At 49.8% G+C, this 15,909-nt stretch overlaps 1 protein-coding gene across 1 annotated transcript; it reads right to left on the bottom strand.

The window, feature by feature from the left end:
- Window positions 1-337: 337 nt before the first annotated feature.
- On the bottom strand, window positions 338-15,663 carry LOC149450500 (phospholipid scramblase 1-like). The gene is made up of 5 exons (XM_089691854.1): window positions 15,030-15,663; window positions 6,317-6,370; window positions 4,883-4,910; window positions 4,153-4,337; window positions 338-538 (listed from the first exon to the last, which is right to left on the bottom strand). Exons 2-5 carry the CDS (start codon window positions 6,362-6,364, stop codon window positions 338-340), a joined length of 462 nt encoding a protein of 153 aa, XP_089547980.1. The 5' UTR covers window positions 6,365-6,370; window positions 15,030-15,663.
- Window positions 15,664-15,909: the final 246 nt, after the last annotated feature.

Raw genomic sequence — 15,909 nt, forward strand, 5'->3', positions numbered from 1 at the left:
TATTCTCTGCAGAGATCTGCACACCACAGCCAACATCTTCCAGCCCATTCTTGAAATGCAGTTCACAGACTACATGAGTTTATCGATTGCTCTATTAATGCATCAAAGAGAGCTCTTGCACAACCACTCATGCTCACTAGCTGCTCTTGATTGCCACCTTGCACTATAACATTTCAAGAGTTGGCTTGTTCTTGACGTTCTAGCTGTCGTCACAATTGCTGTTAAAAAATAAGACTGCAAAAAACAAAATGGCAGAATGCCACAGTGGGCAGGAAGCATGGCAGGTGGTCACATCTTAGCCGCCACAACCAGATGACATTTCCTGCAATTATTATTTCTAAAGAAAAAAGCATTTGACACGTGACGATAGACTGACCTTATAATGGAGGTCAGACATAAAGCCTTCCCCCCATCCTGGACCTTTCACTTTAAGACAAACAAGTCCCGATGGATCCAAGATGTCAAAGCTCAAGGTAAAACTTGTCCACTCTTGGACTATGTAGCCGAGGAGCTCCCCGGAGGAACTGGAGACCTGCAACTATAATAAAAAATAATTGTCACAAGGGGTTGTCTAATGAGCTTGGTCATCATATCCAGAACTGTACTTGGACTGTCCAGTAGGTTTATTTGGGTCCGTTACTTGTCATTAATTACCAGTCCTAAAGGAAAAGGAACATATCTCATTTCTAATCAGCTTTAATGGACCACATCTTGTAACCAGCTCCACCTAGATGACCATGTTTTTTTATTCAATCAGTCCCTATAGTCCACAAAGCTGTGCATTTGTCCTCACCAGTCTTAGCGGACCGTATGTTCTATCACAACAGCCCTAGAGGCCTGTGTCTTGTACGTCACCAGTTCTAAAATCCATACATTTTTTCTTACCATCCTAGAGGCCTGTGTCTTGTACGTCACCACTACTAGAATCCATTTGTTCTCTCCTATCAGCCCTAGAGGTCCATGGCTTTACTATACCCAGCCCTATAGGTTTGTACCTTACATCTAACCAGTCTTAGAAGACTAAAGCTTTTATCATCACAGCTTTTGTGTTTCAGGTCTTATTTCACCAGCTGTTGAAGATCATCTAACTAGATAACCGTACATCGTATCCAACTAGTCCTAAAGGATTGTACCTATATAACACCAGTTGTATAAGATCTTAGACTTCTGAGATTCAAGACATGAAGTAAATATTTTGTGTTCCCCAAGACCCTGGAAATTAGTTGTAGAAGGTCATGTCTTATATATAATCAGTCTTAGAGGACCAGGTCTTGTATCTCACCAGTCCTAGAGACCCATGTCTTGTATCTTCCCAACCTAGAGGGCCATGTCTTGTATCTCATCAGACCTAGAGGGCCATGCCTTGTATCTTCCCAACCTAGAGGGCCAGGTCTTGTATCTCACCAGACCTAGAGGACTATGTCTTGTTTCTCACCAGACCAAGAGGGCCATATCTTGTATCTTCCCAATCTAGAGGGTCGGGTCTTGTGTCTCAACAGCTCTAGAGGGTCATGTCTTGTATCTCACCAGTCCTATAATGCCATGTCTTGTATCTCAGCAGTCTTGGAGGGTCATGTCTTGTATCTCACCAGTCCTAGAGGACCATGTCTTGTATCTCACCAGTCCTAGAGGACCATGTCTTGTATCTCACCAGTCCTAGAGGGTCATGTCTTGTATCTCACCAGTCCTAGAGGGCCATGTCTGGTATCTCACCAGACCTAGAGGGCCATGTCTGGTATCTCACCAGACCTAGAGGGCCATGTCTGGTATCTCACCAGACCTAGAGGGCCATGTCTTGTATCTCACCAGACTTAGAGGGCCATGTCTTGTATCTCACCAGTCCTAGAGGGCCATGTCTTGTATCTCACCAGTCCTAGAGGGCCATGTCTGGTATCTCACCAGACCTAGAGGGCCATGTCTGGTATCTCACCAGACCTAGAGGGCCATGTCTGGTATCTCACCAGACCTAGAGGGCCATGTCTTGTATCTCACCAGACCTAGAGGGCCATGTCTTGTATCTCACCAGACCTAGAAGGCCATGTCTTGTATCACACCAGACCTAGAAAACCATGTCTTGTATCTGTCCAGTCCTAGAGGGCTATTTCTGTTTCTCTCCAGTCCTAGAGAGTGATGTCTTGTATCTCACCAGATCTAGAGGGCCATGTCTTATATATCACCAGTCCTAGAGGGCCATGTCTTGCATCTCACCAGACCTAGAGTGCAATGTCTTGTATCTTGCCAGTCCTAGAGGGCCATGTCTTGTATCTCACCACTCCTAGAGGGTGGTATCTTGTATCTCACCAGTTCTAGAGGGCCATGTCTTGTATTTCACCATTCCTAGAGGGTGGTGTCTTGTATCGCACCAGTTCTACAGGGCCATATCTTGTATCTCACCAGTCCTAGAGGTCCATGTCCTGTATCTCACCAGTGCTAGAGGGCCATACCTTGAATCAAAATCCATACCCTTATAAAGGCATATACCCTTGGTGCCCAGGAAAAGGGGGGCAACAAGCATGCAGCCCCCCCTACCCTTGTAAAACGTACCTGGCAATATGCCCTGCAAACTAAAATAAGAAAGGCACGGGTCCTCAAAATCTATACCATGCCATTATCATAAATATGGGTCAGGTATGAATTTTTTAATGGAGACCGAGAACACACACATACAAAAAATACAAACTTGTGGGATCCCCCTTAAAAATCCATGAGTCCTTTATCTAGGCTTGCTTCCTGCTGGCCAGAAAAGGGAGATAGTGATTGTGCGCCCCCTCCCTCTGGTACCATACCTGGTCACATGCCATTAACATTGGAAAGATACCTAGCCAGGAAGAAGTGGGGAGGCAGCAAAGGCTTTTAACAAAGAACCTTGTTGTTGGGGACAAGGGCCTCCTCACCATATTCCTGGTCCAGCAGATGAAGGAATCCTGGAGGTCCATGTTTTGTATGTTATTAGAGGGTTGTAGCATATAAGCTATCCTATCCTTCCAGCCCCAAGTCCAATCTTTAACTAACTCATGCAGACTCCACCTCCGCAACATGCAGACTCCACCTCCGCAATATCGCCAAAATACGCACGTTCCTAACTCCAGAAACCACTAAACAGCTCATCCACTCCCTCATCATATCACGACTCGACTACTGCAACTCCCTCCTCACTGGCCTGCCTCGCTGCTGGCTATCCCGGCTTCAGTCCATCCTGAATACGGCTGCTAGACTCATTCACCTTTCCAACCGCTCCGTTTCCGCCACCCCCCTCTGCCAATCCCTCCACTGGCCTCCACTCAGTGTCCTCCACCCCCCTCTGCCAATCCCTCCACTGGCCTCCACTCAGTGTCCTCCACCCCCCTCTGCCAATCCCTCCACTGGCCTCCACTCAGTGTCCTCCACCCCCCTCTGCCAATCCCTCCACTGGCCTCCACTCAGTGTTCTCCACCCCCCTCTGTCAATCCCTCCACTGGCCTCCACTCAGTGTCCTCCACCCCCCTCTGCCAATCCCTCCACTGGCTTCCGATTGCGCAATGGATCAAATTCAAAATCCTAACACTGACGTACAAAGCTGTCCACCATACTGCCCCGAACTACATCACTGACCTAATATCCAAGTACCACCCAACACGCACACTCCGCTCCTCACAAGACCTCTTTCTCTCTAGTTCCCTGGTCTCCTCCTCCCATGCCCGCCTCCAGGACTTCTCCAGGGTGCCACCCATCCTCTGGAACTCCCTGCCCCAACCCATCAGATTATTACCTACTCTCCTCTCCTTTAGGCGCACCCTGAAAACCCATCTCTTCAGGGAAGCCTACCCCCCCCCCCCCCCCGCTAACCTGCCGACCTCCTCTACTCTTCCTACCACTCCATCCCCCACAGCTATCTCCTCCTGTGCCACCATCCCCTCCCTCCTAGATTGTAAGCACGAAAGAGCAGGGCCCTCGAACCCCTCATGTTTTGCATTGTATTGGTATTGTTCTGTCACATGTTCTGTCCCCCTCTGTAATGTACAGCGCTGAGCGAACTATCGGCGCTTTATAAATACTGTATAATAATAATAATATAAGCAAGGGGCTTAGACATGGAGCTTACAATCAATGCTATGTAAAGGGTTATGACTCATTTCACAGGTCCCCACTGTACGGCTAATCAGTGTCTCATACCTTGGTGTCACAGCTACAGCACTCTAAAGGCACAAGAAGGTTGAGGACATTATATCCTTGGGTGTTGGCAACCCTGCAATCCATGCGAGGACCACAACACTCCCGCTGCTCAGTGGCTTGGTACACAAGTTGGCCATCGGCGCCAAACAAATCGTACGTATTATAGCTTTGGAAAATACCACTCCCTGAAATGACACAATTAAAAGAGTTTAGTGCACAAAGTCAAACGTCTCTGAGATTCTGCAAAACAGACAAAATGTTTTTATATCCATCTCCCCTCCAATGTAAATTCACATTGACTCTTTCTGTAATCCAAATATCTGAAGATACACAATTCTAGCAAATGTCTTTCTCTGTTAATCCATCCTACTGGTGAGACGAGCTAAAAATTAGGACTAGAGCTCCACCTTCTGGCTGAATAAGACAATTTAAACCATGAATATAAAACATTCCTTGTTTAAAAAGGAAACAAAAATCATTCTGACCATAATACATAAAAAAAGTACAAAATCACACTGTGTTCCATTTAAGACAAAACTGTTCATGGGTTTTATCTGGAGATCTAAACAGCTCTGCCAATAGGAGGATCAGGAAAAGCTCTCCTTTAAACTAACAATTTCAGTGAACATAAGTAGGAAATACTGGTGACACTTCCCAGTAATTGGTGGAAGACTAATGACTAGGGGCAAAATATTTGAGTTACAAAAAAAAAAAAAAAAACAGAACTTACTTGTCTCCTTCATGAAGAGTTCATTGACCTGTTAAACAGAGCAAAGGGGAGTCAACAGCATATTCCTGGTTACCATAACCAACACCAACACTCTTATCTCCATCAATACCACCATGCCTAATAAGTGTCTGGAGCAAATAGAGGGGTTCACTGAAGGGAACCCTGGGAGAAAGGGACATTCGGATGAGTAGGCAGGTGCCTGGGGTGATGGGATGGGTGCCTGGTGTGATGGATGGTTTGTCAGGGTTGAGTAGATGTGTGCCTACTGTGATGGGATGGGACTCTAGGGTGCCTGCTGGGTGTCAGTGTTGAGTAGATGTGTGCCTAGTGTGATGGGATGGGACTCTAGGGTGCCTGCTGGGTGTCAGTGTTGAGTAGATGGGTGCTGAGTGTGATGAAATACATGTCTGGGGTGATGGAGAGGTGTCAGGGTTGAGTAGATGAGTACCAAGGGTGATGGGATGGGAGGCTGGGGTGATGGAGGGGTGTCAGGGTTGAGTAGGTGATTGCCAAGGGTGATTTGATGGTTATCTGGGGTGAAAGATGGGTGCCTGGGTTGAATAGATAAGTGCCAAGGGTGATGGGATGGGAGGGTAGGCTGATGCATGGATGGATGTCAGGGTTGAGTAGATGGGTTCCTAGGGTGATAAGATGGGAGTCTGGGGTGATGTATGGGTGTCAGGGTTGAGTAGATGGGTGATGAAAGTGATGTGATGGGAGTCTGGGGTGATGAAGGAGTGTCTGGGGTGATGGAGGGGTTTCAGTGTTGATTATATGAGAGCCTAGAGTGAAGGGAGTCTGGGATGATGGGTGGGTGTTCAGGTTGAGTAGATGAGTGCCAAGGGTGATGGGAGTCTGGGAGATGGAGGGGTGTCAGGGTTGAGTAGATGGGTGATGAAAGTGATGGGATGGTAGTCTGGGGTGATGGAGGGGTATCAGTGTTGAGTATATGAGAGCCTAGGATGATGGGAGTCTGGGATGATGGATGGGTGTCAGGGTTGAGTACATGAGTGCCTAGGGAAATGGGATAGGTGTCTGGGGTCATGGATGGGCATCAGGGTTGAGTAGATGACTGCCAAGGGTGATGAGATGGGAGTCTGGGTGATGGATGGGCATCAGGATTGAGTAGATGGGTTCCTAGAGCGATGGGATGAGAGAGTGGGGTGGAGAAATAGGTATATGTAGAAAAGAGATGGGACATGGAAGTGGGAAAGCGGGAGAATTGGGATTTCATAACCCCCGGGTGAAAAATCTACCAAGATTTACAGCCGAAAATAAAATCCAGCCTGACAGAGGCTCTGATGTTATCCCACCACATCCAGGTCTGGCTGAAGTTCCACATTAAAGATTTCTTCTACAGACCAGCTGCTGCCATAAATTCAGTGTCTGGGGGTGTAATCTGCCCTCCTCACAGGTACTCTTCACATATCTCACCTGAAGAAGATATTCCAGTCCGGGTGGAGCAATGGGAAATCCAGCCATAGTAGCCTGCAAGATATAGAGATGAATAGTTGTATAGGTGACACACAGGAAGGTATGATTACAGCAATGCCCTGGTGGTTACTGGCACAGGAAGTACGGGATAACAAATACTAAGAAATAGTCAGTGGGGGAGGGGTGCGGTCATGAAGTTCTCCTTTAACTCTAAACTGGTGAGCTGTAAAGATTTCTAAAGTGCTACCTATGGGCGATATGGGCTTTTACAGTTCGTCTCCGTTTCGCGGTCGCACACAATTTTTTTACTCGACAGGTTTGATATCTACTTACTCTTCTGGCCTTCCGCTTTAAGGAAATATATCCGGTTTTTGGAGGAGGGGGTTAAGTAATCTTAAAAAACAAAAGTGCGCATTGTCTGTGTGAGAAAAAAATGGCCCCAGCAGTGACAGGGTTAATGAGGCCTCGCTAGTGATCTTGGATTGCCCGATCTGTGTTCCTGGTTGGTTACTGACTTCAGCTTGTCCATGGCCTACCCCGACCTTCTCTCTGTCCCTGATACTGCTTATTGGCTGTCTACTATGTTCTGGTTCTAGTCTTGTGCAGCTGCCAACTGTGACTGAGGGCCACCTCCTGGTCCACCCATCGGTAATCCTGGTTCTAGTCCTGTGCAGCTGCCAACTGTGACTGAGGTCCACCTCCTGGTCCACCCATCGGTAATCCTGGTTCTAGTCCTGTGCAGCTGCCAACTGTGGCTGAGGGCCACCTCCTGGTCCACCCATCGGTAATCCTGGTTCTAGTCCTGTGCAGCTGCCAACTGTGACTGAGGGCCACCTCCTGGTCCACCCATCGGTAATCCTGGTTCTAGTCCTGTGCAGCTGCCAACTGTGGCTGAGGGCCACCTCCTGGTCCACCCATCGGTAATCCTGGTTCTAGTCCTGTGCAGCTGCCAACTGTGACTGAGGTCCACCTCCTGGTCCACCCATCGGTAATCCTGGTTCTAGTCCTGTGCAGCTGCCAACTGTGACTGAGGTCCACCTCCTGGTCCACCCATCGGTAATCCTGGTTCTAGTCCTGTCCAGCTGCCAACTGTGGCTGAGGGCCACCTCCTGGTCCACCCATCGGTAATCCTGGTTCTAGTCCTGTCCAGCTGCCAACTGTGACTGAGGGCCACCTCCTGGTCCACCCATCGGTAATCTCCTTTCTGGGTGCTCTGGTGAGGATCTGGCGTGTGTTTAGACTCTGAGCCTCGGCCAGTTTCCAGGCCCACACCCTCTCCAACATGCAGATACCACAGAGTCAACAAACCGTTTTTTTTTTTATTGCAATCTGCTTCTCTGGTTTGCCTCTGACAGCCTCGTGTTTCTTCAGCATTTCAACATGCATTGTGTGTAATAAATATATATATATATATATATTTTTTTTTAAATATATTGAATACGGCCAAAATTGTAGCATTTCAAATATATGTCATTATATTTGGGAAGAATATTTTTAAAATATATTTCAGATGTATTTTTCTCCCATGTGGGTGGTCTAGGTTCACACCTAAAGCGTTTTCCAGCAAAGCACAGCAGTCCATTTAACCTCTTCACGCCTGCCGACCGCAAATGTGCGCCCTCCCGGCGTCTGGGCCTAGACGCCGAGCGGCCGCACGTTTGCGTTCTATTAAAAAAGGACATATGTGCCGAGAGTGCGCGCCGTGCACCATGTCCAGTACTCACGGAAAGGTCCCGATCTCCTCTTTCAATCAGGACCTTTCCCGATCATGTGACCGCCATGACAGCGCGTCACGGCGGTCATATGTCCCTAAACCCCACCCCGCCTCCCGGCTTCTGAAACCCTTAAAGGGCCAGTAGGTGCTGGTGGGAAGGGGTTAACATGATTTCCTATGGGACAAGTTCACATCTCCGCGTTTTCACCCGCTGAGTTTTTTCGGAAAGGCTCGGGGACTTTATTCAACACAAAAAAGTTGCATTTTTGCCTCTATAGACTTTAATGGAGATGCTGCAGAAAAGTATGTAGTGCGTTTTTGATGCTTTTATTCCGCCTAGCAACAAGAATTTTTTTTTTAAACAAAATGCATCACAAAAATGGATCAAATGCAACCCGAGCCTTCTATAGCGCCGTCAATGTACGCAGCGCTTTACATTTATATTGTACATTCCCATCAGTCCCCACCCCTGAGGAGCGTACAGTCTAAGGTCCCTAAATTCACATACTGTGGCCAGTTTTATACAAGAACCAGTCAACCTCGCTGCATGTCTTCGGAGTGTGGGAGGAAACTGGAGTACCTGGAGGAAACCCACATAGGCACAGGGAGAACATGCAAATTCCAGGCAGGTGGTGCCGTGGTTGGGATTTGAACCCGCAACCTGAGTACTGCCAGGTGGAAGTGATAACCATTTAGCCGCTGTGCTGTCCTTCATGCTTTGGAAGCCGTCCCACCTGAAGAGCTATGTATGATCTTATTATTGTTCTGTTATTTCTCTACAAAAGCCCGCCTCACTACCTGCCCCCTGGACCCTATCCCCTCTCAACTCCTCCGGTCACCCCCCTCTTCCCTCATCCGCTCCCTCACCCACATCTTCAATCTCTCCCTCTCTACTGGCGTATTCCCCTCCCCCCTAAAGCATGCGCATATCACCCCCATCCTCAAAAAGCCCTCCCTGGATCCCGCAGACCCCAACAACCTCAGACCCATCTCCCTGCTGCCACTCACCTCCAAGCTCCTTGAACGCTTAGTCTACGATCGCCTAAGCGCCCACCTTATTGACAATAACCTCCTTGACCCTCTACAGTCCGGCTTCCGTCCCCTACACTCCACTGAAACTGCCCTCCTCAAAATCACTAACGACCTACTCAGCGCCAAAGCCAAGGGCGACTACTCTGTCCTCCTTCTCCTGGACCTCTCTGCGGCCTTCGACACAGTTGACCACCCCCTCCTCCTTAATAAACTACTCTCCCTTGGCATCGGAGATACTGCTCTCTCCTGGTTCTCATCCTACCTATCCCGACGCTCCTTCAGTGTCACCTACAATGGTGCCACCTCCCCCTCCCTCCCCCTCTCTGTTGGGGTCCCCCAAGGCTCTGTCCTTGGACCCCTTCTCTTCTCCATCTACACCTCCTCCCTGGGCAAACTCATACAATCTCACGGCTTCAACTATCACCTCTACGCGGACGACACCCAAATCTACCTCTCCACCCCTCTCCTCACCCCCACTATCTCTGCCTCACTCACCTCCTAAATGACATCTCAGACTGGATGTCGCTACATTTCCTCAAGCTCAACCTCTCCAAAACCGAGCTCCTCATCTTTCCCCCTGCCAACACCCCCCCCCCATCCTATCCATCATCACCAACAACTCCACTATCACTCCCGCCCCGCAAGCCAAAGTCCTTGGCGTCATTCTTGACGCAAACCTCTCCCTCCAACCGCATGTCAAATCACTCACAAACACATGCAGGCTCCATCTTCGCAACATTGCCAAGATACGTACCTTCCTCACCCCAGACACCACCAAACTTCTAGTACACTCCCTCATCATCTCACGCCTTGACTACTGCAACTCCCTCCTCACTGGCCTACCCAAGTGCAGGCTCTCCCCGCTCCAGACCATCCTGAACTCAGCTGCCAGACTCATCCACCTCACCACCCGCTCCACCTCTGCCACCCCCCTCTGCCTCTCCCTCCACTGGCTCCCGATTGCCCAACGCATCAAATTTAAACTCCTTACCCTGACCTACAAAGCCGTTCACAACACTGCCCCTGACTACCTCACCAACCTGATCCCCAAGTACCACCCTACCCGTACCCTTCGCTCCTCACAGGACCTCCTTCTATCCTGCTCCCTGGTCTCCTCCTCCCATGCACGACTGCAGGACTTCTCCAGGTCCTCCCCCATCCTCTGGAACTCACTGCCCCAATCCATCAGACTGTCGCCTTCCCTATTCACATTCAGGCGCTCCCTCAAAACCCATCTCTTCAGGGAAGCCTACCCCACCCTCACCTAACGGCCATCCTCCCTCATTCCTCCCACCACTTCATCCCCCTCAGCCACTTCCTACTGTACCTTTACCCCCTCCCTCCTAGATTGTAAGCTCGTAAGAGTAGGGCCCTCTTACCCCTCGTACGTTGTTTGTTGTTGTTGTACTGTGCCATGTATTGTCCCCCCTATTGGACAGCGCTGAGCAAACCCTTTGCCGCTATATAAACTCGTAGTAATAATAATAATAATAATAATATGAGGTTTCTGTGCTGGGATCACTTTACAGGAGGGTGTCATCGGTGTCAGGTGTGGTGTCAGGTGTGGTGTCAGGTGTGTGGTGTCAGGTGTGGTGTCAGGTGTGTGGAATGTGTGGAGATAATCAGCCTCTACGACCCGCGGCACCAGGTCAGCGTTGTGAAATGTACGGTTTTACAATCGGAAAAGGATGTTGAACGTAATCAAGTACTTCGCAACCTCGGTTCTCTTCCAGAAAGTTTGCCGTAATATTTATTACAGTCCAAGAGACGGGCGACCAGTCCAACCCGCAATACAACACTCATCATATTCATTACTGGAGGAAGCTGATTGGTCGACCAGACTCTGGGGATAACTGAATTCAGATGAGGCACCAAGTGAGTTTGATGACCACCTTCAGTAGCCCCAGAACCCGTGTCATTAGTATGTGTTTGGGTTTAAAGGGGTGAGGTGGCCACCCTACTTTTAATGTCTCATGCGCTGTGACCTCAGCAGGGCCATCTTAATAGCATCATGGGCCCCTGGGCAAAGTAGTACACTGGGGCCCCTACCAATCTGCCCCAATTTACACTCCTACTCTCCAGAATTAAAGTATAAATAGTGGATAGAATTAAACATACATTTCTTAGGACTTTCAATAGAATTGATTTTAAACAATAAGTAAGCATGCCATAAATCAAAGACTAATCAACACAAAGGGCCCAGTATGGGGGAGTCAGGAGGGAACAATACTGGGGGAGTCAGGAGGGCACAATACTGGGGGAGTCAGGAGGTCACAATACTGGGGGAGTCAGGTGGGCACAATCCTGAGATCAGGAGGGCACAATACTGGGATCAAGAGGACATAATATTATAATCAGGAGGACACAATACTGAGGGGTCAGGAGGGCACAATACTGAGGGGTCAGGAGGGCACAATACTGGGGGAGTCAGGAGGGTACAATACTGGGATCAGGAGGACACAATACTGGGATCATGAGGACACAATACTGGGATCAGGAGAGCACAGTACGGGGGGTCAGAAGGGCACAGTACTGGGACCAGGAGGACACAATACTGGGATAAGGAGGGCACAATACTGGGATCATCAGGACACAATACTGGGATCAGGAGGGCATAATACTGGGATCAGGAGGGCACAGTACAGGGATCAGGAGGGCACAGTACAGGGATCAGGAGGGCACAGTAGAGGGCTCAGGAGGGCACAATACTGGGATCAGGAGGGCACAATACAGGGGGAGTAAGGAGGACACAATACAGGGGGGATCAGGAGGGCACAACACTGGGATCAGGAGGGCACAATACTGGGATCAGGAGAGCACAGAACAGGGATCAGGAGGACACAGTACAGGGGGGTCAGAAGGGCACAATACTGAAATGAGGAGGGCACAGTACAGGTTCTGGAATGCTGCCTGGGCCATCCCAGGACAGTTTAGTAAAAAGCGTGACTCTCCCAGCAAATCCAGGACAGTTGGCAAGTATGATGTAATGTAAGATTATCATGGGGCCCCCATGCACCTGGGGCCCCTGGGCAGTACCCAGCAGTGCCCATGCATTAGGACAGCCCTGGATCTCAGCCCAGTATAGCAGCTGGCACCTGTCCTCGCTGGCTGCCTTTCACACCGGAGTGAAGCCTCCTCCTCCTCGGCTCTGATGTCTTCCTATACACAGACAGGAGCAGGAGCCAGGAAGGGACACAATGGGCTCCAGGACTCAGGGTCGGGTCACACCATGAATTGCACAGGAACACACTAAGCATTCCTGTGCGATTCCCATGCGTTCCAGATGCAGTGGAATTTCAGCCCATTCATTTGAATGGGCTGAAATTGTGCCGGACCGCACCGAGTTACAGGAACCGGATACCATGCGATCTGGTGGAAGTAAAGCCATTACATTTGCAACCTTCATTTGGGGGTGTCATTAAGTGAACGTTGACACCCAATACAGATTGCAACTTTGCATTTTGAATGCGGTGCGAGAAACTCACATGGAACGGTTTTCTGCACTGCGTGTTGGTGTTTAGTTCAGATTTGCAGGATTTTGCTCTTATCTCAGGGAGGTCCCACAAAAAGCGGGACAATTGGGAAGTATTGATTGATTTGTATTAGCAGGGGAGAGGATTTGTGTTGGGGGGGTTGTACTGGAAGGGGGGGAGAGGGGTTTGTGCTGGGATTGGTTGGGGGGAGAGGGGTTTGTGCTGGGATGGGGGGAGGGGATTGTGTTGAGATTGGGGGGGGTTGTGCTGGGATTGGGGGGAGAAGATTGTGCTGGGATTTGGGGGAGAGGGATTTGTGCTGGGATGAGGGGGTTTGTGCTGGGATGGGGGGAGAGGATTCTGCTGAGATTGGGGGGGGTTTGCTGGGATGGGGGAGGGGATTGTGTTGAGATTGGGGGGGTTGTGCTGGGATTGGGGGAAGGGGATTGTGCTGGGATTGGGGGGAGAGGGGTTTGTGCTGGGATGAGGGGGTTTGTGCTGGGACGGAGGGAGGGGATTGTGCTGAGATTGGGGGGGTTGTGCTGGGATGGGGGGAGGGGATTGTGCTGGGATGGGGGGTTGTGCTGGAATGGGGGTGGGGAGATATGGATTTTTTCTAGAAGTGGGGAGAAGATTTACCCTGGGAGAAAGATCTCTGCTAGAAGAGGGATTGGGGGAGGGGGGAGTATGCTTGAAAGAAAAGGACATTTGGGGGGATTTGTTGTGCTGGGAAGGTGGATTGGGGGGGGGGATTTGTACTGGGGGGGGGGGATTTGAAGAGGGGGAACTTAGTGCCAGTTCAGCACAGCTCACATTTGCAGTGCTGGTTGACATCCATCACATTATGAGTGCAACGTGAAGGTGTACCAGCAAGGCTGTAGACAGTGGGGATGGGGGGGGCTGCATTGTGTAGGATAGGGGAGGGTGTGGCGGGGGTGGGGGACACCAAAATGCACCTTCACCTGTGCAGAGACAATCCTTGTACTGGCCCTGCCGGCCCCCTGTGTAGAAATGAGTGACCAAGGGACATGTACCATTCCATCGCTACACTTGCCATGAATGATATGTTGTTTGCTTAATGCAAACAAAGGGGCGGGGTTTATACCCAGTGATGTCACCGCCCAACTATCGCCATGGTCATAAAGCAAATAAGTCAATGTCCTTGCCCAAATATGGTCATGTGGTCAGTGATGTCAAGCTGGAACCGCCCCTCTATTTACATGGCTGAGGATTCCTGGTGGAGTCGGGTGACGTCATGGTTGCTGGTGATGCAGCGGGTGCCGGTACCCGCTGCTTCGCTAACAACCAATGACAAAGGGAGCTGTCATGTACAGCAGTCCAGTGTCCAGTCTAGAGCTGTGTTCGGTGTATATGAACACAGAAGGAGTTGCTCTGTGAAGTACGAATAAAGTTACATCTCCCAGATCAGGTTCTCCTGCGTTTACATTCAGCTGTCATCTGCTGGAACTGTCATTCCTAGGCGAGCAGTCAGCAGGAGCAGATCAGCTTTTTTTTTTGGTGGGTTCATGAGAGTTGTTCTTTGTGGCTGACGTTCGATCTACGTCACCGGACAACATGGTGAAATTACATTTTGGGACTTTTCTGGGGGAGGTGGTCATTTTTCTTAAAGGACGTCTCTGTGTTTTAATTCAGTTTTCATTTTTTTTTCCTGTAAACGAGTGTGGGTGGGGCAGTTTCTGGGGCCCCCTTATTGTTGAAGGGTTCTTTCAGATTCAGATAAGCCCCTCACCCACTCTTCCACACAACCACCAGGCCAGGAATGTGGGAAAGAGGTCCTTGTCCTCATCAACATGGGCACCAGATGCATTGTGAGGGATTCCCCCTGGAGAGATACCCCCCATGTTGGGGGCATGTATGGGAGAATGAGGGGGCTGCACCCAGGCTGCATGCTCACATCAGGGTTCAGTATGGATTTTTGGGAGGACCCCAGGTGCTGTTCTCCCTGTTTTTTATTGTGAGGTTCCCCTATAAAATCTACACCAGACCCCAGTGGCCTGGTATGGAATTTTGGGGGGCTCAACGCAATGTTTTTTAACATGGGGGTCCCCGTATACATGTAAACCAGACTTGAAGAACCTTCTATAAATTGGGGGGGGGCTCAGGGACACATTGTTTGTTGGGCTGGGTGACATCACTTGTTGCTAAGGGCGTGGCACACATTCCTTAACAACCTTGAAAGCAGGAGGAGGTTCCTCTGATGACCGTCTACTTTCAGTTGGGATCTTTTTGAACCTTCTGATATTTTTCCTAAACTTTGATTTTATTTTTTTGTTTTTAATTTTATCTTTTGACAAAGTTTTCTATTCCAAAAGCTGGTCATACAGATCCTTCAGAGCAGAAGAGACTTCTAGATTCCTCCACCCACACCATCCATCCCAACCTGCAAAATACTGAGTGCCCGAGTGTGGGGGTCATGAACCCCTCCTGTGTCCTCCTGACATCTAGAAGAGTTCAAACATCTGCTCCATCCTACCTCTCTGATGGACTGGGATGACCTCTCCCCTCCGCTCTCTGCTGTCTCTCCTTTGTGGTCTGATGTCTCCTGGTGGAGTCTCCTCCGCTCTCTGCTGTCTCTCCTCTGTGGTCTGATGTCTCCTGGTGGAGTCTCCTCCGCTCTCTGCTGTCTCTCCTCTGTGGTCTGATGTCTCCTGGTGGAGTCCCCTCCGCTCTCTGCTGTCTCTCCTCTGTGGTCTGATGTCTCCTGGTGGAGTCTCCTCCGCTCTCTGCTGTCTCTCCTCTGTGGTCTGATGTCTCCTGGCGGAGTCTCCTCCGCTCTCTGTCGTCTCTCCTCTGTGGTCTGATGTCTCCTGGCGGAGTCTCCTCCGCTCTCTGCTGTCTCTCCTCTGTGGTCTGATGTCTCCTGGTGGAGTCTCCTCCGCTCTCTGCTGTCTCTCCTCTGTGGTCTGATGTCTCCTGGCGGAGTCCCCTCCGCTCTCTGCTGTCTCTCCTCTGTGGTCTGATGTCTCCTGGTGGAGTCTCCACTCTCTGCTGTCTCTCCTCTGTGGTCTGATGTCTCCTGGTGGAGTTTGTCTTCCTCTTCCCCTGAGCTGGAGCCAAGTTTATGAAGGAACAGGAAGAATACAAATGGTGTAATATGAAACCGTTCTCCTCCCTATTATGGTGAAGAAATCTATTAACTCGTTATATTATGAAACTTTGTGTTGGAAAATATCTGTCATCCCAAACACATGGGGCAGGAGAAGTGGGACTGTGCAGAGTCCATACATACAGAATGGGGACAGATACTGAGAATGACACCCGACATCCGGGGCAGGAGAAGTGGGACTGTGCAGAGTCCATACATACAGAATAGGGACAGATATAGAGAATGACACCCGGCATCCGGGACAGGA

Source organism: Staurois parvus, unplaced genomic scaffold (genome assembly GCF_062004578.1).
Source record: "Staurois parvus isolate SC_StPar_1 unplaced genomic scaffold, SC_StPar_1.0 ptg000573l, whole genome shotgun sequence".
Taxonomy (NCBI): Eukaryota; Metazoa; Chordata; class Amphibia; order Anura; family Ranidae; genus Staurois; species Staurois parvus.